This window comes from Rhinoraja longicauda, chromosome 6, assembly GCF_053455715.1.
Source record: "Rhinoraja longicauda isolate Sanriku21f chromosome 6, sRhiLon1.1, whole genome shotgun sequence".
NCBI lineage: Eukaryota > Metazoa > Chordata > Chondrichthyes > Rajiformes > Arhynchobatidae > Rhinoraja > Rhinoraja longicauda.
The window spans coordinates 68375332-68399002 of NC_135958.1; the positions used below are offsets into that span (position 1 = coordinate 68375332).

At 44.2% G+C, this 23671-nt stretch overlaps 1 protein-coding gene across 1 annotated transcript in view; it reads right to left on the bottom strand.

Moving 5' to 3' along the window:
* Positions 1-23671, bottom strand: part of LOC144594558 (ras-related protein Rab-37-like) — a 147123-nt gene that overhangs the window by 108881 nt on the left and 14571 nt on the right. Inside the window, exon 2 of the mRNA XM_078401255.1 lies at positions 3562-3672. Within this exon, the coding sequence (XP_078257381.1) occupies positions 3562-3672 (111 nt within the window). The remainder of the gene's footprint in view (positions 1-3561; positions 3673-23671) is intronic.

The window sequence follows — 23671 nt, forward strand, 5'->3', positions numbered from 1 at the left end:
GCTGGGAGGTAAAAAAGGGGCGTGGCTGTGTTCTGCAGCTGCGGCTCACCGGCAGTCTCTCCGTTTTTTTTGTTGTGTTTTTTTGTCATTGTTGATGTTAAATGTACGTTTTGTTTTATTTTTATTTCTGTGTATGTGGGGGGTGGTGGGGGGGTTGGGGGAAACCTTTTTATTTCTGTGTATGTGGGGGGTGGTGGGGGGGTTGGGGGAAACCTTTTTTTAAATCTCCTCCTCAACGGAGATGCGACCTTTACCGTGTCGTATCTCCGTTCGCGCAACGGCCTAACATCGTGGAGTCGGCGGCCTCCAGCTGGGATCGACCTCGAAGACTCCGGTCGCAGGGCCTGGACTTACCATCTCGGAGGCTTCGGCCGTGGGCCCTGCAGACCGCAACATCGGGAGTTCGCAGGTCCCTGGCTGGCGACCGGCTTTTGGGAGCTCCAGCCGTAGCAGCTTCGACCGCCCCGAAGCACGAGGCACGATCAACCCGCCCGCAGGCCCTTCATCACCCTGCGTGGCCTGGCCGCGGCACTTTACATCGCCCGGTGGGGGCTCAGGACTCTCATCGCCCTGCGTGGCTCGGCCGCGGCATTTTCCATCGCCCGGTGGGGGCTCAGGACTTTCTTCGGCCTGCTCGGCTCGACCCTGGGACTTTCCATCGCCCGGTGGGGGCTTCAAGGGGTTGGGAGCCTCGATCGCCTCGTGGCGCCACGGGAGAAGAACGAGGAGGAGATAAGACTTTGCCTTCCATCACAGTGAGGGTATGCCTAGAGCAATCACTGTGATGGCTGTTTTGTGTAAAAAATTGTATCTGTGTGTCTTGTGTTCTTTAATGTCTACTGCTGGACCCTGACGTGAGAGGACGCTGGAGTTGATTATTCGCCGCTTTTCCGTCAGGATAGTTTGTCTGTTTGTCTGTTTGTTTCTATGTTAATTGTATTTGTAAAGCACTTTGTGCATGTGTTAAGGCGCTATATAAAATAAATATATTATTATTATTATTATATAATATTTGTGCCATACAAGTGCTGGACAATGACGATATCCAACAAGAACATTTAGCTATCACCCTCTTACATTCAATGGCATTACCATCACTGAGTCCCACACAGACTCTATCCTGAAGGTTAGCAATAGCCCAGAAACTGAACTGTAGTAGTCATGTACATAATGTACCTACAAGAACAGGTCAGAGGCTCGGAATACTGTGGCAAGTAACTCACCTCCGACTTCCCTGAAGCCTGTGCCCCATTAATGTGACTCAAGGCAGGACCCTCCACTTGCCTGGATGAGTGCAGCTCCCACAACATTCAAGAAGCTCAACACCATTCAGGACACGTGTGCAAGAAGGAACTGGTTTACACCGAAGATAGACATGAAATGCCAGAGCAACTCAGCGGGTCAGGCAGCAATTCTGGAGAAAAGGGACCCTTCGACAGAAGCCTCACCTTTGTTCCCCTCTGACCCCCCACCTCAACGAGTTCTGGGTCCATCACGGCGAGCTTCTCTTCCGTTGCCTTCGTCTCCATGCCTTTTTCTATGGGAAACAGACCCTACTACCCAGTGATGATCCCTTTTCCCATCTCTACCGGTCCCCCTCCTCTTGGACGGACTCCCCCCATGGCCAAATTGCCAGGCAACCCATCCACATCCATTCACTCACTCCAACACTGGAGCACAGCAGCTGCAGCAGTTTGTACAATCTGCAGAAGCACTGCAGCAAGTCACCAACACTTCTTAGACAGCACCTTCCAAACCCACGATCCCTACCAGCAGGAAGGACAAAGGCTGTGAAAACTTGGGAACTCCGCTATCTGGTAGCAGTTCTCCAAGCTGTACACCATTCTGATGTGGAAATATATCGCTGTGATTGCGTCAAGATCTTGGAACTCTCTCCCTGACCGCATTGGAGGTGTACCCACAAATGGAGAACTGCAGTACTTCAAGAATGCAACTCAACACCACCTTCTCAATTAGGGATGGATAATTTGCAAAGCTTGAAAGAATGAAGAAAAAAATTGTGCCACTGTTATTAGTTAATGGTGGAATACTGCATATATCATCTGGACAGTGGAATACGTACAGACTGGGATATGGCACTGACCAGACTGTGAGATTCATGCAAAGTGAATGTATACATAAAGACTGGACAGTGGGATAATTCCTGGCCTGATTCCCAGTTATGTATTGTAAGAAAATAACTGCAGATGCTGGTACGTCTGAAGAAGGGTCTCGACCCGAAACGTCACCCATTCCTTCTCTCCTGAGATGCTGCCTGACCTGCTGAGTTACTCCAGCATTTTGTGAATAAATACCCAGTTATGTATTGATCATCCTGTGGGATTTTTACTAATTAGTCAACGAGATACCTGATGAGACATGTGTTGATCGACACTGCGGTATGTTCTGATTACACTGTGGGATCATTACTGATGCGATGTGCTGACTGGACTGTGGGAGATGTATTGATTCACCAACAGGATATGTTTCTGCTTGATTTGCAACAACTGCCACCATCGGCCATGATTTTCTTTGCAGTTGGATAAGTCTGTGACATAGTTTTTCCTGATTGCATTTTGGTGATCATGATTCCTGAATTTGTCTTGTGATTTTATCTTTCGTACAACATGAGAAATGGCTGGGGTCTGACTCTTGTTCGAATTTAATCCCAGTTTGACCCACTGGGACTTCACATAACTACCATATTTCCCAGCTAAGACATGCTCTCACCTTCGATCTTAAATCCATCTTCTCATTTTTTCCTCATCCCCAATCTCTCCATATTAATCAACAGCATCAACCTACATTTTCACATTTTTTTCATTTCCTTGTTCTCCTGAATTTCAATTGTTTTTTGACCTCTTTTTACATTTTGCCTCAATGTTTTTCCATTTCACTGTACTCTACCAAAACACAAAGTGCTGGAGGAACTCAGCAGATCAAGCAGCATTTGTGAGGGACTGGACAGACAACGTTTTGGATTAGGACACTTCTTCAGCTTACACTCCATGATGGGTACAAGGCCAAAATTTGTGGCATTTGCAATCCAGAAGAGTAGCAGGGTAGATGATTGTGAATATCACAGCCAAATCCTCCTCCAAGCCAGAACTGGACATTTGTTGTTTCTGGACACATTCCCTTGTTTCTGAACAATGTGATGCTATGCCTTGTGGGAGCATCTTCACTATGCGGGCAAGGAAGAGTTCAAGAAGCCATCACACCATTTCCTCAGAGATGTCTAGGTGGACTTAAAGGTTAGCATGGAAGGCAACATCCATGTGTAAAGAAGTTATGTTAGCATTTATTACACATCTGATCCAGGCAATGAAAGCTTTTCTTCAATAAACAGTCTATTTGCTGTTAGCCCAACACACATCCACACTCTTGCAGCAAGCGCCTGCCAGTCCTGAGATCAGCACCAAGGCATTAACATTCAATGAAATACCACGTTTTGCCCACAGGTTACCAGCTGCGCCCATTCACTGTCCTCACAACAACTGGGTAGAAAGAAGAAGCACCCGCCTCTGCCAGGCGCAATGACCACCTGAACCAGCAACTTACTGTGAACCCGATTCCCACTGTAGCAGAGAATGATCCCGGGATGAACTTTCCTTGGTCAAACTGCACCAGCAACGAGGTCTTCCCCACTCCACTGTCCCCGACCAGTATAGTCTGTGGGAAAATAGACAATGACTCTTGTTAGCTGATTAGGAGAATAAACGTAAACGTGCACTGACTGGGTGACTCAATATTCTAGGATGAACCAAAGTAAGGGAGGAACAAGTAGTATTTTCACCATGACTTCCCCCATGGTGAAAAGCAAGTAGATGTGGGAATAATGGATGGGCAAATAGTGAAAGCGAATCGACTGAAGAATTAGAGACTGACACACTCCCGAATATACCCTGTACATACTAACAAGGGGAGAATGCGATTCTTCAGGAAATTAGTTTTTGCAATGAGTTTCCCAAGGGTATATCAATCTTGATCGTCTAAGGGAACGTGTCATTATTTAAGCTGAGTCGCTGGATAATATGTCACCAGGCAAATTATTGATCTGGCAGGAAGGATTTCTGAGCAACAAGCCACCAATTTATGGATAACCTAGATGATAAAATAAAAAGTGATGTGTCCAGGTCAATTTAGGTAGATAGACTGCATTGTAAGAATAAATGGAAGCAGTAAATTACACAATGTAGGAGATGAAACACTCATGTGATCTACCCATAAACCGCAGGAGATGTGGCACCTGAAAGGACTCCATTTGACCCCCTCATTGACTCCATTTCCTCTTGTTTTTTGATTGATTTATAGATCCAGCGTGGCAACACAGGCCCTTTGGCCCACCGAGTTCACGCCAACATTGATCACCCGTTCACACTAGTGCGGAAACAGACCCTTCGGCCCACCGAGTCCACGCCGACCAGCGATCCTTGCACACTAACACTATCCTACACACTGGAGACAATTTACAGAAGCCAATTTACTTACAAATCTGTATGTTTTCGGAATGTGGGAGGAAACCAGAGCACCCAGGGAAAACACACGCAGGTCACAGGGAGAACGTACCAACAGCACCCATGGATGGAACCCGGGTCTCTGGCGCTGTAAGGCAGCAACTCTACTGCTGCACCACTGTCTCACCCTTCAGGTATCAACATTTCGAGCATTCATAGGGAGAACATGCAAATTCAACATAGACTGCAATCGAGGTCAGGATCAAACCCGGGTCTCCAGCTCTGAGTGGTAGAAGCTCTACCAGTTGCTCCACTGTGCCTCTTTGACATCCATTTCCACCAATCTATCCCCCTCCCCGCAGTACTTCTGCATTAAGCTGCAGGAGATGCAACACCTGCTGTTTTACATTCTACCTTCCCAACATCCAAGGACCAAAATATTTCTTCCAAATGAATCACTAATTCACCTTCCAGTCTGGTGTACCGAATCTGGTACTCACAATGTGATCTCTTCTACCCTGGAGAAACTAAGCATATGCTTGGTGACTGCTTAGTGTTCATAAAGTTTCTATTGCCTGTCATTTTAATTCTCAATTCATTCCCACACTGATCTCTGTGTCTTTGATCTCCCACACGCTTCCAATAAAGCTCATTGTAAGCTTAACGAAGACTGCCTCATCTCCTGTCAAGACATGCAAGTCATGGGGAATCAATGTTGAATTCAACAATTTCAGATAACCATCCTTCCCTGTTTTGTCAGTTCTTCTCTCAGTCTTTCACTCTCCACAGACGCTGCTTAATCTGCTTAATCCAGCATTTTTTTTAATTTTAGGTTTCCAATAATAATAATGCATCTTACAGTTTCAGCATGTAGTTTCTCAGTCCTTCTCCACTTGCCCTCATTCCTCTCCTGCTATTTGCACGCATACACAGATCAGCTGTGATTAACGTGCATTTGTTTCCCTATTTTAGATGGCACCAAAAGTAAATGTCCCACCTGGGCAGTCTTGCTTTCCAATCCTATCACAGGCATTTCTTTGGTCCTCACTACTCCCACCCTTTCAATTTATAACACACCTATTTTTTCCATTCCCATAGTCCTTCCCTATTTCTTACAGGACTAGCCCTGGGCTCAATCCTGACTACTGGCACTATCTGTACTGAGTTTGCATGTTCTCCCTGTGACTGCGTGGGTTTTCTCCGGCTGCTGAAGTTGACCTGCACAATCCAAAGCCGAACAGGTTTGTAGGTTAATTGGCTTCGGTAACATTGTAAATTGTCCCTAGTGTGTAGGATAGTGTTAGTGTCATGGGGTGATTGCTGGTCGGCGCGGACTCAGTGGGCCGAATGGCCTGTTTCCGGGCTGTATCTCAAAACTAAACTAACCTAACTTCACCTGGACCAGCAACTGTATTCCTCTCTCCCACAGATGTGGGCTTTACTTGCTTAGTATCCCAGGTTTTTTTCTGACTTTGCAATAATGAATTCTTACAGGAATTAGGGAATGGTCCAAACTGTGACTGGTACACTTCAGTGTAAGCAAACATGAGATTATTCACAATGGATCTACAGCACGGAAACGAGCACTTTCTACAGAAGTGGAAATGCAGAGAGGCATGAGAGATGTACACCCATAATTGTAAAGTCTAAGGAGTACATCTGCATATACTGCATTCATTTGGAAATGTGTCGTAATATATAGGATATATTTAGGAGTGTGCTATTTACATTTGGAGTGCATTGATATACTGGGACTATATACATTCTGGGATGTATCAGTCTATACAGAGGGACCCAGGTGTGCAGGTACATAGTTTAATGAAACTACAGGTAGACAAGGTCGTGACGAAGGTATTCCACCCACTTGCTTTCATCGGTCATTACAGGAGTTGGGATGTCATGTTAAAGCTGTACAAGACTTGGTGAGGCCACATTGGGAACACTGTTTACATTCTGGTTGCCCTTCGAGAGGGAAAATGTGGCTAAACCAGTAAGAGTTCGGAACGGGTTCAGATGGGTGTTGCTGAGTCTGGAAGGTTTGAGTTATTAAGATAGGTTGAGTGTTTTTTTTTTCTCCGAGGCTGAAGATGACCTTCCAGAGGTTTATAAAATCACAAGGCACATAGATAAGGTGAATAGCCACAGTCTTTTCCCCGGGACAGAAGAGTCCAAAACTACAGTGCATACATTTAAAGTGAGGAGGAAAAGATTTCTAAGTGACTTGAGGGGCAACATTCTCACACAGAGGGTGGAGCGTATAAGGAACAAGCAGCCAGGGGGAATGGTAGAGATGGGTACAATCCAGACATTTAAAATTACACTTTTAGCTACGTGGATAGGAAAGGTTTGGAAAGGTATGGACCAGGTGCAGGCAGGTGGTTTAATAATACTAGCTGTGTTTGGCAACTTGAGAGCTTTGGGCCAAATGGCTTGATTGCATATGTACAGCTTTATGCCTGTGAACAGAATCAATATTGACATTGGGTCCTGTTACAGTAATGCACAAAAGGCTTTGCTATAAAATGAGCTGATGATAAGTTCCAGTACACGAACAGTTCAGTTCTGAGTCACAGGATGGACATCTGCTTCCATTATTAGGTTTTGATGATTGGGAGAAGCTCAGTGGATGCCCGATTGATCACTCACTCTCTCCACTGATAATGGAAAATGGGATTTGTGCAGCTATAATTTGAGAAGAATGAACAATGTACTGTGCATTTTCAAACCTGCTGAAGTCTCCCACCAATCTTTGCTGGGTCTACACCTCTGACAGAGAGTTTTTAGACGTGAGAGATAAAGCACGGACAACAGGCCCTTCAGCCCACCGAGTCCGTGCTGTGCAGCGATCACCTACACACTAGCACTATCCTGCAATCACCTACACACTAGCACTATCCTACATACTAGGGACCATTTACAATTTACAGAAGCCAAATAACCTACAAACGTGTACACCTTTGGAGTGTGGGGGGAAACCGGAGCACCCGGAAAAACCCCACGCGGTCACAGGGAGAATGTACAGTCTCTGTAAAGATAGCAACCCGGATCTCTGGCGTTGTAAGGCAGCAACTCTACCGCTGCGCCACTGTGCTGCATTCATTTGTCCCATTCCTGTTCTGGACTGCGTCCAGATTGCCATTAAATGATGTTGTGGGGAGTTTCAATTTTAATCTTCCCAGCTGCAGAGAGATATGAAGCAAGCCACCTGCGGAGATGTGTAGGAGGAGGCAGCACGGTGTCAGTGGCAACGTTGGGTATTGAACTGTAATTTTTGTAGCTGCCCTGGCAGCTTGCTGTGTTTAAGAGTGAAGCAGCTTTGCACAATGCCCAGTGTGACAGTCTGCCCGCACAGCACCCAGCGTCCTTCTGACGCAGAACACTCAGGGGATGTACACAACACACTCAAAACGCTAGCGTAAACCATTGAAACATTATCTGCACTACTTGTTTTTACACAGTCCTTAGTAAGAGTAAGCAATCCAAGCTGCTTCATACAGCTGAAGGGATAAGGAGAGTAATAAAAGTAAAATCTACCATGTCAACCAGCTCCTTTCATGCCTCAGATGCCCCCAAGCCTTTCCTATGGTCAATTAACTATTTTGAAGGGGAGTCAATGTCTTGTTGGCAAATGTAGTGAACGATTTGTGCAAAGATCCCACAAACGGGAAAGTGGTAAATGATGGTTAATTTGACTGCAGGTGTTCAGGAGATAGTGTTGGTCTTTAAGTAGAAGCTTCTTTAAATAGTGTTGCTCCTGTATTGTGTCCTGGATCTTTGACAACACTCCCAAGCACACACAATTGCCCTTCCCCACCCCCACCCGCATATCCCACCACCCCTTCCGCACAACTCTCTCACCTTGCCTCCAGCACTACACCACAATTATTAACCTGGTTTATGTGTGACCTTCCCAGAACGGGACTCAAATCCATGAACATCCTAGCATAATGGAGTATAAAATCATCAGCAGGGTGAATGCACACAGTCTTTTTAACAAGGTTCGGGATTCAAAAACTAGAGGGCATAGGTTTACGGTGAGAGGGGAAAGAGTTAATGGGGACCTGAGGGTTAACGTTGTGACATGGTGGGTGGTGTGTATATAGAACAAGCTGCCTCTCAAAGTGATTGAGGCAGAAACAATAACAACAGTTTAAAACATTTAGATTGGTGCATGGATAGGAAAGGTTTCGAAGGATATGGGTCAAACACAGACTAATGTGGGTAGCTTTGATGGGCACTTGGTTGCCATGGATGAGTTGGGCCAAACGGCCAGTTTCCATGCTGTATGTCCCAATACTCTATCACAAGTGGGAGTGCTATAGGTTGCTCATGGTTGGTATGTGGCTTGGGTTGGTCAATAGGCAGAGCAGGTGGGAAGACAGATGAGGAAGGAAGGGGGGGAGGGGGGGGGGGGAGACACAAATTCACATCAAGGTATGCCCATGTTGATAAGATCTCCTCTTCAAGTGCACCACACAAATTCTAAAGTCAAAGGGCCAAAGCAAATGGAAATGGGCGTGAGGCTGGAGGTGCTTCTGGAGATGGGGCATGCTCTATCCCCTACCTCTTGAGCTTGCCCTGCAACATCAATGACCACATGGGTAAACATCCATGGTTTTCTCACATTAAAACAAAGACTACATTTGAAAAGTTACCTTATCGGCCGTTGAAGCACTTCGAGTGCTTCACACATAATATTCCTTATTTCCTAGAAATTAATTGGGGGGTTTTTTCTGTTTAATCACTTTGTGTCCAAATTGATTGAAATCTTGGTTGCCCTGTCACTATCTGGAGGGAATCACGCTTCCAAACATAATACCTTCCATTCAGTTCTCAGTTCTATGAGGCTTTTTGTGGAAAAGCTATCTGTCGCGGTACAATGAAATTTCAGGTATAGTTTTGGATTGAGATGGCTTTGACTGTTGTCTGCCAGTAAATCCTGTGGCAGTGTATCACACTCCAGAAAAGATTGCTTTGTTAGAGGGATTAGTTTTACCCCTATCCTGAGCCTGAGAGGTTTAAGACAAGACTACAAGACTTTATTTGTGTAGAAAGGAACTGCAGATGCTGGTATAGTAAGATAGACACAAAGTGCTGGAGTACCTCAATGGATCAGGCAGCATGTGTAGGAAGGAACCAGATGCTGGTTTACACGGTAGTTTTGAGATACAGTGTGGAAACAGGCCCTTCGGCCCACCGAGTCCACACCAACCAGTGATCCTCGCACTCTAATGCTGACCTACACACACTAGGAACAATTTACAATTATACCAAGCCAATTAGCCTACACACCTGTACGTCCTTCGAGTGTGAGAGGAAACTTTAGATCCCAGAGAAAACCCACGCAGGTCATGGGGAGAACGTACAAACTCTGTACATACAGACGATCGATTGTGTATCTCTGGCGCTGTAAGGCAGTAACTCTACCGATGCGCCACCATGCCACTCATACTCCAAAGGCATACAGGTTTTTAGGTTAATTGACTTCCGTAAATTGTAAATTGTCCCTAGTGCTAGTGTACGGGGTGATCGCTGGTCGGCGCGGACTCCATGGGTCAAGGAACCTGTTCCCATGCTGTATCTCTAAAATCCACTGTCTAAAGTACATCATTTATTTCCAAGCTCTTACATCAACTCTTAGCTGAAATAAAACAAAGAAACGTTTCTCCCAAAGAAACGTCTCCCAAAGAAAACGTTTCTCCCAGGCGTTGTTGACAGGAGAGAAACATTATTTATTCTCCATTTATCAGGAATGGTAATTGTTCCACAACCAGAATCACAAATGCATAGGACCATTTGTTCAGGACAGGAATCCATTGCCATCCCACTGAAAGTGCAACAGAGTTAATCTCAGCTCCTTACTTACTTTGACCCCCAGGTATTTAACATCAGCTATTTATCTTTTTTTTTTTCAATGGAAGTTATCATTGAATCTATATCCACCACTCTTCTGTGCTGTTCTCTCCATAAATTGGTTTCATCACTTTTGGTCTTGTGCTTTGGCCAAAGAAAATACTTTGAATGTCCTTACAGTATCCTCTGAGGACAGTGGATGAACCAGGTGACCTTTAAAGGAACTCACCTTCCATGGACTGAGTTTGTATTCCAGATCTATTTATTTATCTGATCTCAAGCTTGGTGGGAAATGAACTCATGCCTTAGATCGTTAGTTCAACAGACCTGAAAGAGGGAAATATTTTGGTCAGAGGTCTGAGCACGATAGAGCAAGCTATTCTGTGACTGAGTAACTCCCAGATTTATTTTATTTAAGCAGCTAAAGTTACAGTGAAAATTGGCAGCTTGCTTGTCAGTTTGTGCTTCATTAGAATCTAAATCACAGCTGCTGAATAAAGTCCGAACCTAATTCATCACCAGGGATCCATTTACGATGTGCCTCACGGTTAATGAGAAAAAGGGAACTGGCGATGTAATCATAGAATCTCACAACAAAGAAATAGGCCATTCTGCCCATCTTTTACATGCTGGTAAAGCAACCAATTTTCACTGCCAATGCTTACTTTTCAAATATGTATCCAAGTTGGAAAGTTTTGATGATTTTGCCACCACTTCAGGCAGAGCAGCTTGTAAAAAAATATCTCCCATCTTGTCTCCTATTCTTTTGTCAACAAGCTTGAATCTATTCCCTCAATTAGCTTTCCTTTTGCAAGGCAATAGCTTCACCTGAAATATTCAAACAAAGCACCTCATGACTTTGAACATTTATCAAATCTCAGACAGCTTTGGAAACACTCAGTAGGTCAGTCAACATCTGTGGGAAGAGAAACTGTTAATGTTTCAGGTTGAAGTTCCAATCAAGAGGAACTTGATTGGTGGCCACGGTGGCACAGCGGTAGAGTTGCTGCCTTACAGCGAATGCAGCGCCGGAGACCCGGGTTCGATCCCGGCTACGGGTGCTGTCTGTACGGAGTTTGTACGTTCTCCCCGTGACCTGCCTGGGTTTTCTCCGAGATCTTCGGTTTCCTCCCACACTCCAAAGACGTACAGGGTTGTAGGTTAATTGGCTTGGTAAATGTTGAAATTGTCCCTGGTGTGTGTAGGAGAGTGTTAGTGTGCAGGGATTGCTGGTCGGCACGGACCCGGTGGGCCGAAGGGCCTGTTTCTGCGCTGTATCTCGAAAAGAAAAAGGAGTTTCTGACATGAAGTGTTAATTCTATCTCTTTTCCTACAGTTGCTGCCTAACCTGCTGAGTGTTTCCAACATTTTCTGCTTTTAGTTCCAAATTTCTGCGTGGGAGGAAATCACTTATTCTTCGCTGCTATAAGTCTACCTGCCTACCCAAACTCCACCAGTCTTTCCACATAATTGCTCAGGTACTTGCTCTAGCTGAAAACTAGCATGGTCCTGATGGACCAAATGGCCCCCTTCTGTGCTGTAACCATCCCATGATTCTATAAACTGAATTATCTCAGCCTCTAGTTTCTAGTAAACATTATTTGAAATGCCTCTAAGATCTTGTCCTCTCAGGCAGAAGTGCCAGAAGTAGCAATATTATTATAGCTCGGACCCATCAGTGTTTTTTAAAGCTTTAGAATAATATGCTTTCATACTGTTTGGGATTATTTATAAGTTCAAGGAATCCAAGTGTTTTGACTAATCTTCTCAATGTGATACAAAACCTTGCAAATTAAGGCCTTCAGTATCCAATTTAAAATTGAACGACTTAGATCAGATCATCTCATTATTTTCCAATCAAACTTAATCATGTCACACTCCCCGGAGTGGGTTTTCGCCTTACACCAGTCTTCACCCCCCCTCCCGGATCCTGTCTCAGTCCTGCTCACTGTCTTCTGTCTCAGACTTCTGTATCATCGAGAATCATTTATATTAGTTCTCCGTACCCAGCACTGTTATTAATACAGATTACCAAACAACATGAGCAGCATTACTAGTACTGATCTTGCTGGACATCCCCATTCACTTTCTTTCCAAATCAAATAAAGCACAGATCACCAATATTGTTATCAAGTCATGCAGCATGGCAACAAACCCTTCAGCTCACCGAGTCTGTGCTGACCATATAACCATATAACCATATAACAACTACAGCACGGAAACAGGCCCGTTCGGCCCTACCAGTCCACGCCGACCACTCTCTCTGACCTAGTCTCATCTACCTGCTCTCAGACCATAACCCTCCAATCCCCTCTCATCCATATACCTATCCAATTTACTCTTAAATAATAAAATCGAGCCTGTCTCCATCACTTCCACCGGAAGCCCATTCCATACAGCTACTGAGAATCTATGCTATTAGCTGGTATAGTCAATTAGAGATATTATATTTTGTTGTAGTAAAGATGGTTTCTTTTGTTGTTTTAGCTAATATAAAATGGATGCTTATTTTAGTGGAAAGCAGTAAGATGGATGCTTGTGGCAGAAATGTTATCCTTGGGAACAGAATGTGTTTGTCCCTTTACGAGTGATAAGGAGTGTACAGAAGAGATGGGCTATTGTCCTCTCCCACTCTGTCTGACTGCGAGTACTGTGTATTGAAACAGTAAAGCAAGGTCATGCAGCTGCGAGATTGCTCGTCTATAGAGATAAGAAAGTTTCTTTCTTATTAGCAACTCCTTATTTGGGTGCGTGTGAAAGTAGGAAAAGTTTGAATCCACGTTAGGTAAATTGATGCGTTTCTCTAAATACATGTGACTTATATTAATGGTTTGGTTTTTGAGCATGTGACCTGTATCAATGATTTTGTCTTCTCTGTAACCATGGAAATTGTATTAGATGTGTAATTGGTCCTTGATTTCTTTTTGTCACACCTCTCTTTTTCTGTATAAAAAAGTAAACAATGGTGGAGAAGTTGTTGTTCTTCCCCTCCTGCCCTGAGTTGAGATCTCTTCAGACAATAGTGTTGTGTCTGGAGATCTTCTCGGGAAGAACCCCATGGTGGAATAAATCTGATGTGCTAATCCAGTATCACGTGTGATTATTCAGACTGAAGGTAAAGAATTTGATTTAACATTTGGTGGCAGCGGTGGGATTTCAAAAGACAATTACCACGAGTTCGCGGCCAAGGAGCTGAGAAGTCTCGGAGACAGAGAGAGGAATTGGGCCCCCGATGCAAGTGGTTTGTTTTACTGCATCGGTTTCCTCTGATCTGTCGTCTGATGACAAATTGGCCATTCGCTAACTCTTGTGTGATGTCTTGACGAAATCAGGTCAGTCTGGTGAATACTGGAAGCGGCAGATATTTTGGTCAGTGATTGGTATCACTGGGAGTCGACTATAATTAAATGATATCGATATCTATACCACTGGGTCAGGTTTCAGTCCTGAGAGAATGGGGCACAGGTCAGGTTTCAGTCCTGAAAGTGCGGACGTTGTTCAGGTTTCTGTCCTGAAAGCGTGGGTTACAGTCGCTGTAAGATTGGGTCCGATTGTGTGTATGAAAGTGTTGTGAGGTGTGTGAACTTGTGTGAAGTGTTGTGGGGGGTATTAAGATGTGTGACGTTTGGAATGCGACTGTGTAATTTGTGTCATTTGCAACGCACTGTGTTGAATTATCAGTCAGCAAGATGGGTAATCGTTTGGATACTACAACTGAATCAAACAGTGCTTTGCAAATCTTATGTGAACGGTATCTGACAAATCGGAGCAATTCAAACAATTGTCGGGGGAGTTAAACAAGAAATTAGGGGATGACTTTTGGCCATTAGAAGGAATAAAGGCTCTGGATGATGTTAAGAAGGTTCAGGAGATAATTTGGAAGAGTAATAGGGGTACTCTGGCAAAGGAACTTATTGCCCTGTGGAAACAGTATTGTCAAGAATTAAGGGAAGCTTCAGTGTTGGCAAGTTGGCAGGATAATGCTTTGAAATTGGGAATAGGAATTACAGGAGGGGGAGTGGCTAAATCAGTCGGAGTGTTAAAGAAGGAATGTGCTCATGAGAAACGTTTGAGACAGAAGTCTGGTAAGACCCTGATGGGGTCTGGGGATATGGATGTAAGGGATTACGTAGTCCAATGGCTGGCTTTCCCCGAACGAAGGGAGACTGTTTGTTTCCTGATTTGGATGAATGGAATCACAGAATTGCCTGAAGTCCTTAAATCCCCCATATGTTGTCAGGATGGCAAACTGGAGTCAGCAGCTTTGAGCATTCTGCTCAGCCAGCTGAACTAGTTGTCCTAATACAACAGAGCAGATTTCCGTTATGAAATGATCTGCCCACACAACAGGTCAAACACCGGTGGATGTAGGGAACCGGTTGGGCCAGACTGAAAGCTCAAATAAAAGCAAGTCTCCCTCGGAAAGGAATGCCAACCATCCAAGACGTCATTAAATTACAGGAGGACGCTCCTGACCGGGATAAGGTAATGTGGAAACAGCTCGGGTGCACAGTTGATTGTGAATCTAAACTGTGGATCACCCCTGCTGGACAGGCTTGTATGTCAGATGATTTAGCAATGTGGGTTATTGAATATATACACTTTGCAACTCATTGTGGTGGTAAAGCAACCAGTGATATGCTCCTAGCCACATGCTGGCATTCACGGTTACAATCTCTGGCTCAAGGTATTAGCAATCGTTGCCTGATTGGTCAGCAACATAATCCTGGGAAGGGTGTACCTTATGAGATGGGTAAAACACCATTGTCCGTGGATCCCTTTGAGACCCTCCAGATGGACTACAGTGAGCTGGAGAGATGTCAGTGTTATAAATATGTATTAGTTATTGTAGATGAGTTTAGTAAATGGATTGAGGCTCACCAGACAAGGGATAACAAAGCCTCTACTGTCGTGAAGTGTTAAATGAGATTATTCCCAGGTATGGAATTCCAAGCCGATTAAGTTCAGACAACTGCTCTTATTTCATGGGTCAAATAAACAACGAATTCTGTACCCAGATGGGCATCCAGTAATAGTTGTATAGTGCCTACAGACCTCAGACTGCCGGCTAGTTGAAAGGGTTAATCAGACCTTAAAAGTAAATTGGCCAACTACAGGGTGAAATGGGAATTACATGGGTCAAATTACTTCATGTAGCCCTGTTCCAGATACGTATCACCCCGGCTGGGGAAGCACGGCTGAGTCCTGCTGAAATTATATCCAACAATCTGACCTGGACCTTGAAGGGAGTAAAAGTGCACTATCAGATCCTTTGTGTCTGGACTCCTGAAAAAGGTTCCTGGGAACACAGTGGTCACATAGAAGCCAATAAGCCAGTAAGAAAGTTTTATGAATTGGAGACTTTAAATTGAGTAACCCGTCCCAGGGAAGATGGGGTCTGTAGAAATACTTTATAAATTGGTCAGTGTGTTAACCGAGTTTCCCTCCTGGAGGGGAAGGGGGGATATGTGTTACTTAGACCCTGGAAAACGTACATATTGCACACAGTTATCAGCTTGTAACCAAGAGATTAGGAGACGAAGGATGGTCAGCGTGGGGGAAGCATGGAATGTAAAAGCCGAAGGCAAAGCAAGTTTATTTATATGGCACATTCCAGCAACAAGGCAATTTAAAGTGTTTTACATAAAACATTAAAGAGCAGGAAGCTGAAATAGAATAAGACAGGTATAAAATACCAGAATAAAGGTTACAGTGCAATGTTAGAATGAATAATTATTTGATTTAATAAGAGGCAGCGTCAAACAGAAGTCTTCAGCCTCGATTTAAAGGAACTGAGTGTTGCAGCGAACCTGCAGTTTTCTGGGAGTTTGTTTCATATATGTGGTGCATAAAAAATTAAACGCTGCTTCTCCAGGTTTATTTCTGACTCTGGGACAGAGAGCAGATCTGTCCCAGAACACCTGGGAGGTCTGGATGGTTTATAGTGTAGCAGAAGATCAGAAATGTATTTTGGCCCTAAACCATTCAGTGCTTTATGAATCAACAGTAGTATTTTGAAATTAATTCTTTGATAGATTGGATGCGAGTGTGAGACCTCAGAACTGGAATGATGTGATTCACTTTCTTGGCCTAAGTGAAACTTGAGTGGCTGCTTCTGAAACCGCTGCAGCTATCCTGCTGAGCCATACGTCCTTTAACCCTTGAGATATTCTTAAGGTGATAGTAGACTGACTGAAGTCAGTAAGCAGGCGGAGTAGGTGCTATGAGAGAGAGAGAGAGAGAGAGAGAGAGAGAGAGAGAGAGAGAGAGAGAGAGAGAGAGAGAGAGAGAGAGAGAGAGAGAGAGAGAGAGAGAGAGAGAGAGAGAGAGAGAGAGAGAGAGAGAGAGAGAGAGAGAGAGAGAGAGAGAGAGAGAGAGAGAGAGAGAGAGAGAGAGAGAGAGAGAGAGAGAGAGAGAGAGAGAGAGAGATAGGCAAGAAATGGAAGAAATAGATTGAGGAATGGAAATATGAAGAAAGAGGTGTGGGAGGAGTTTCAGCATATTGGATGGATAATCTAAGTTGTAGAGGGATAGAGTTACATACGAAGGAAGGCATATTGAAAGGTTGGGATGTATTATTGGCAGAGTGCCAATGGCATGATGATCAGGAGGAAAAATGCAGTTGGCCAACAGGATAGTAAACAATTGGTAATGCAAAAATGGAAACTTAAGCGAAATAACCCCGAGGACTCCTTGTCTGGCATGGCGACCCTGTTTATAGAAGAGGAGGATGAGGTGTAAATTGGGAAAGTCGGGAATGGTGTAGAACACCTCCCCCATATGCCCCTAGCCACCTGTCCCCACTAAGATCCCATCGGGGGGGGGGGGGGGGGCATCGGCACCCCCACAGAGAAGGGCATCCCCAGAGGAAGATGATACCGATAGCGACCGGGAAACTGAAAAGGAGGATGAAAGGAGGGGAAGGGCTGAGGCAGAAGAGGAAGGAGCAGCAGTAATTGAATTCATCAGTGAGAGAGTGCAACGAAGAACTAAGGAAACGCGAGGCTGAGAACCAGCAGGAAATTAAAAAGACTAAAAAGATAATGCTACTGAGAGCAATGCCAAATCCATTAGCAGGACAGAATGGGGCGCAGGCTGTGATGCATGTATACACCCCATGGAAGTTGCAGGAAATGATGAACATTTCTAGGAATGCCCCAGACTGTTTGGATTTGTGAATTGTATAAGATCAACATTAACCATGTACGAAACAGTCGCAAGAGATGTGTTCACCCTAACATCCGCTATCCTGAATCCAACCGAGGGGGTACGATGGAGAACCCTTTGGGAACCATACCAGCCCGACCACCCCTAGACGGATGAGGGGTTTTTCTGGGCTTGGTGAATTTCTGCCGGAGTGGATCCCCAACGTGACAGTGTACATTAAATTACTGTCACCCTTGCCTCCGCCAAGGCACCACAGCAATTCACTCTCTCACCCCAACAAGAAGAAGCATGCCGCAATCTAAAACAGTGCTAGTCACTGCACCACACATTGGATGTTCCTTATAAGATTGCCCATTTTCAGCTTTATGTGATCAACCTATTGCAAGCCCCAGCTCTCCCAACACAACTGGCCATTATCAAGTGCAATGCCCATCCGGGTGGCCGCGACTAAAATTGCCAGGGAAATGCCCTTTGCTGACATCACTGCCCGCACCGTAGCTTGCGAATCCTGCACTATGGTCCCCACAGAACCAAAGATTCTAATGGGCAGAACGGCCTTGCCAGACATGGGTGATGTAGGGTTAATGCAGGGGGATGCCTCTGCTGGGCAACGTGATCTTGGAAATGAGAGGATTGTGCCATTGACTCCTTGACTGGGCTCTGGCTTACCCCTCTTGGGCAAATTTGTGTACCTGATGTTTTTCTGCCCGTTCCTTTCAACTTTATACACTTCCTTACGCATGCTAGTAAGGAGGGTATGGTCAGGATGGCAAAGGAAATCTGGTTGCATCCGAAAATTCACCAGGAGGCGTTAAAACAAGCCTCAGATTTTGAAATTTGCAGATGAAATAATCCCAGAAAGACAAAGGGAATGACACTCATATTGGACTGACCATCCGTCACTGAAAGGAAGTATGCAGGTACAGCAGGTAGTGAAGAAAGCCAATGGAATGTTGGCCATCATAACAAGAGGAGTTGAGTATAGGAGCAAAGAGGTCCTTCTGCAGTTGGAGAACTGCACCTGGAGTGAGACCACACCTGGAGTATTGTGTGCAGTTTTGGTCTCCGAATTTGAGGAAGGATATTCTTGCTATTGAGGGCGTGCAGCGTAAGTTTACGAGGTTAATTCCCGGAATGGCGGGACTGTTGTATGTTGAAAGACTGGAGCGACTGGGCTGGTATACGCTGGAATTTAGAAGAATGAGAGGGGATCTTATTGAAACATAGGATTATTAAGGGATTGAACACGTTAGAGGCAGGAACGGGGTACTGATTTTGATTGATCAGCTATGATCACATTGAATGGCGGTGCTGGCTCGAAGGGCCGAGTGGCCTACTCCTGCACCTATTGTCTATTGACCCTTTGAGTGTATATAAGTAGATCTTATAGAGTTGTCAGGGGCACATTATGATTAAGTGTGTGTAAGTTATTCTGACCCACACGCCCTCAGCGATGAATTAATTATTTATGCACAGCAATTAACCCCTGCTTTACCAGTCCTGCATTCCCAGGTACAAGAGGCACCGAAGCCACTACCAGTTACATAAGGGGACGAGTCCATAATACCAGGAGACTACGTGCTGAAATCTCTCCTCGGAGTACTCGAGGTTAACGTATAATGAAAATGCCCCTGGTGATCATCTGTCTTAAAGCCTTGCAGATTCCAGGTATGATGGAGGAAAGAAGTGCAGGCCGAACCAACCTAACCACGATCACCACCTGTGCCAAGGAGATGTACTCTAATGCAATGATGATAACCCGGAGGGATTTGGAAAATGGAACGTCAGCCGACTGAAGGCCTGTATTGGACTTTTGAGGCATCTTCACTTTTCGTGACTGTTGAAGGACTGTCATCATAAAATGTTACCTTGTTATTGGACTAAATGTAAAAATTGATGATGTATGTCGAAGTGCGGTAGGTTGGATTCTCACAGAACTATGTCTGGTCTCTCCACTACAGAGATGTAAACGTGATCTCAAGTTTCTCGGAGAAGTCCCAAGAGGTAACTTATTTCTCCGAGCTCACTCAGTTATGTACTCCCCACAGTCAGTTGTTTGCTACCCACCCATGACCTCAGTACAGGCATTATTCAGCATGACCAGAATGGGACCCCCTAAAGTACCTTATATGTGATAATTGGAGGGAGAAAGCAAAAATAAAGGCGTCTAAACCCACCTTATTTATGAACCCTTTACTGCCCCGCCTGCTATTGGTCTTCCGTTACCAAAGGATAATTCACATTCACAGGACGTATGTTTGGTCGCGGATATCGCCAAACCGTGCAAATTCACACGCACCCAAATAAGGAGTGTACAGAAGAGATGGGCTATTGTCCTCTCCCACTCTGTCTGACTGCGAGTACTGTGTATTGAAACAGTAAAGCAAGGTCATGCAGCTGCGAGATTGCTCGTCTATAGAGATAAGAAAGTTTCTTTCTTATTAGCAACTCCTTATTTGGGTGCGTGTGAAAGTAGGAAAAGTTTGAATCCACGTTAGGTAAATTGATGCGTTTCTCTAAATACATGTGACTTATATTAATGGTTTGGTTTTTGAGCATGTGACCTGTATCAATGATTTTGTCTTCTCTGTAACCATGGAAATTGTATTAGATGTGTAATTGGTCCTTGATTTCTTTTTGTCACACCTCTCTTTTTCTGTATAAAAAAGTAAACAATGGTGGAGAAGTTGTTCTTCCCCTCCTGCCCTGAGTTGAGGCCTCTTCAGACACTAGTGTTGTGTCTGGAGATCTTCTCGGGAAGAACCCCATGGTGGAATAAATCTGATGTGCTAATCCAGTATCACGTGTGATTATTCAGACTGAAGGTAAAGAATTTGATTTAACACCACCACCCTCTGAGTAAAGAAATGACCCCTCATGTTACCCCTAAACTTTTGTCCCTCAATTCTAAAGTTATGTCCCCTTGTTGGAATCTTCCCCACTCTCAAGGGGAAAAGCCTACCCACGTCAACTCTGTCCGTCCCTCTTAAAATTTTAAAAACCTCTATCAAGAACCCCCTCAACCTTCTACGCTCCAAAGAATAAAGACCCAACCTGTTCAACCTCTCTCTGTAGCTTAAGTGCTGAAACCCAGGCAACATTCTTGTAAATCTCCTCTGTACCCTCTCCATTTTGTCGACATCCTTCCTATAATTTGGCGACCAGAACTGCAAACCATACTCCAGATTCGGCCTCACCAATGCCCTGTACAATTTTAACATTACATCCCAACTTCTATACTCGATGCTCTGATTTATAAAGGCAAGCATACCAAACGCCTTCTTCACCACCCTATCCACATGAGATTCCACCTTCAGGGAACAATGCACAGTTATTCCCAGATCCCTCTGTTCCACTGCATTCCTCAATTCCCTACCATATACCCTGTACGTCTTATTTTGATTTGTCCTACCAAAATGTAGCACCTCACACTTATCAGCATTAAACTCCATCTGCCATCTTTCAGCCCACCCTTCCAAAAGGCCCAAGTCTCTCTGTAGACTTTGAAACTCTACTTCATTATTAACTACACCACCTATCTTAGTATCATCTGCATATTTACTAATCCAATTTGCCACACCATCATCCAGATCATTAATGTAAATGACAAACAACAGTGGACCCAACACAGATCATTGGGGTACTCCACTAGACACTGGCCTCCAACCTGACATACAGTTGTCAACCATTACCCTCTGGTATCTCCCATTCAGCCATTGTTGAATCCATCTTGCAACCTCACTATTAATACCCAATGATTTAACCTTCTTAATCAACCTACCATGTGGAACCTTGTCAAATGCCTTACTAAAGTCCATATAGACAACATCCACAGCCTTGCCCTTATCAATTTCCCTGGTAACCTCTTCAAAAAATTCAAGAAGATTAGTCAAACATGACCTTCCAGGCACAAATCCATGTTGACTGTTTCTAATCAGGCCTTGTTTATCCATATAATTATATATATTGTCCCTAAGTATCTTTTCCATTAATTTTCCCACCACAGACGTCAAACTAACAGGTCTATAATTGCTAGGTTTACTTTTAGAACCTTTTTTAAACAAAGGCACAACATGCGCAATGCGCCAATCTTCCGGCACCATCCCCGTTTCTAATGACGTTTGAAATATTTCCGTCATAGCCCCTGCTATTTCTGCACTAACTTCCCTCAATGTCCTAGGGAATATCCTATCAGGACCTGGAGACTTATCCACTTTTATATTTTTCAAAAGTGTCCGTACCTCCTCTTCTTTAATCCTCATAATTTCCATCACTACTCTATTTGTTTCTCTTACCTCATATAATTCAATATCCTTCTCCTCGGTGAATACCGAAGAAAAGAAATTGTTTAATATCTCCCCCATTTCTTCCGGCTCAGCACATAGCTGTCCACTCTGACTCTCTAATGGACCAATTTTATCCCTCGCTATCCTTTTGCTATTGACATATCTGTAGAACCCCTTGGGGTTTACTTTTACATTACTTGCCAAAGCAACCTCATATCTTTTTTTCGCTTTTCTAATTTCCTTCTTAAGATTCCTTTTACATTCTTTATATTCCTCAAGAACCTCATTTACTCCCTGCCGCTTATATTTATTGTATATCTCCCTCTTTTTCCGAACCAAGTGTCCAATTTCCCTGGAAAACCACGGCTCTTTCAAATTATTATTCTTTCCTTTCCACCGAACAGGGACATAAAGACTCTGTACTCTCAAAACTTCGCCTTTAAATATCCTACATTTCTCTATTATATCCTTTTCATAAAACAAAATGTCCCATTTCACTCCTTTTAAATCCTTTCTCATCTCCTCAAAATTAGCCTTTCTCCAATCCAAAATCTCAACCCTTGGTCCAGATTTGACCTTCTCCATAATTATATTGAAACTAATGGCATTGTGATCACTAGACCCAAAGTGCTCCTCAACACATACCTCCGTCACCTGACCCGTCTCATTTCCCAACAGGAGGTCCAACACTGCTCCTTCTCTGGTAGGTACCTCTACGTATTGCTGCAAAAAACTATCCTGCACACATTTTACAAACTCCAAACCATCCAGCCCTTTAACAGAATGTGATTCCCAGTCTATGTACGGAAAATTGAAATCACTCACAATCACTACTCTGTGCTTACTACTAATATCTGCTATCTCCTTACATATTTGCTCTTCCAATTCTCGTTCCCTATTTGGCGGTCTATAATACACCCCTATAAGTGTTGCTAAACCTTTCTCATTTCTAAGTTCCACCCAAACAGCCTCCCTAATAGATCCTTCTAGTCTGTCCTGCCAAAGCACTGCTGTGATATCCTCCCTGACAAGCAATGCAACACCCCCACCTCTTGCCCCTCCGATTCTATCACATCTGAAACAATGAAATCCTGGAATATTTAATTGCCAATCGCAACTCTCCTGCAACCATGTTTCACTGATCGCCACAACATCATACTTCCAGATGTCAATCCAGGCTCTAAGCTCATCCACCTTTCTTACAATGCTCCTAGCATTAAAATATACACATTTAAGGGACCCATCATTTCTTATTCTCAGTTTATTTATTTTCCCTTCTTTCTCTCCTACATATTGGGTCTGAGTGTTTCCCTTTTCTGCCTCCTGCCTCACACACTACCTATTAGCTATCTGTGTTTGAGTCCCTCCCCCCAACCGTACTAGTTTAAAGTCTCCGCAATTACCTTAGCAAATCTCCCCGCCAGGATATTGGTTCCCCTCAGGTTTAGATGCAACCCGTCCTTTTTGTACAGGTCATACTTCCCCCAGTTGAGGTCCTAATGATCCAGAAACTTGAATCCCTGCTCCCTGCACCAGTCCTTTAGCCACGTATTTATCCTCCACCTCACTCCATTCCTATTCTCACTATCGCGTGGCACAGGCAGTAAGCCTGAGATTATTGCTTTGGAAGTCCTTTTTTTAACTCTCTTCCTAGCCCCCTAAATTCTCCTTTCAGGACCTCTTCCCTTATCCTACCTATATTGTTGGTACCTATATGTACCACGACCTCCATCAAATAACATTTTACTTTAAACCCATTTTATTCACCCCATATTCCCATCAACCATTCTCAGAATCCACCACTCCCCTACACATTGCGGGCAATCTACACTGGCTTCACTTCTACTCCCTGCAAACAAGCAGAAACTGAAGTGGGAGGATACGATACAGAAAGTCATGTAGTGCTGG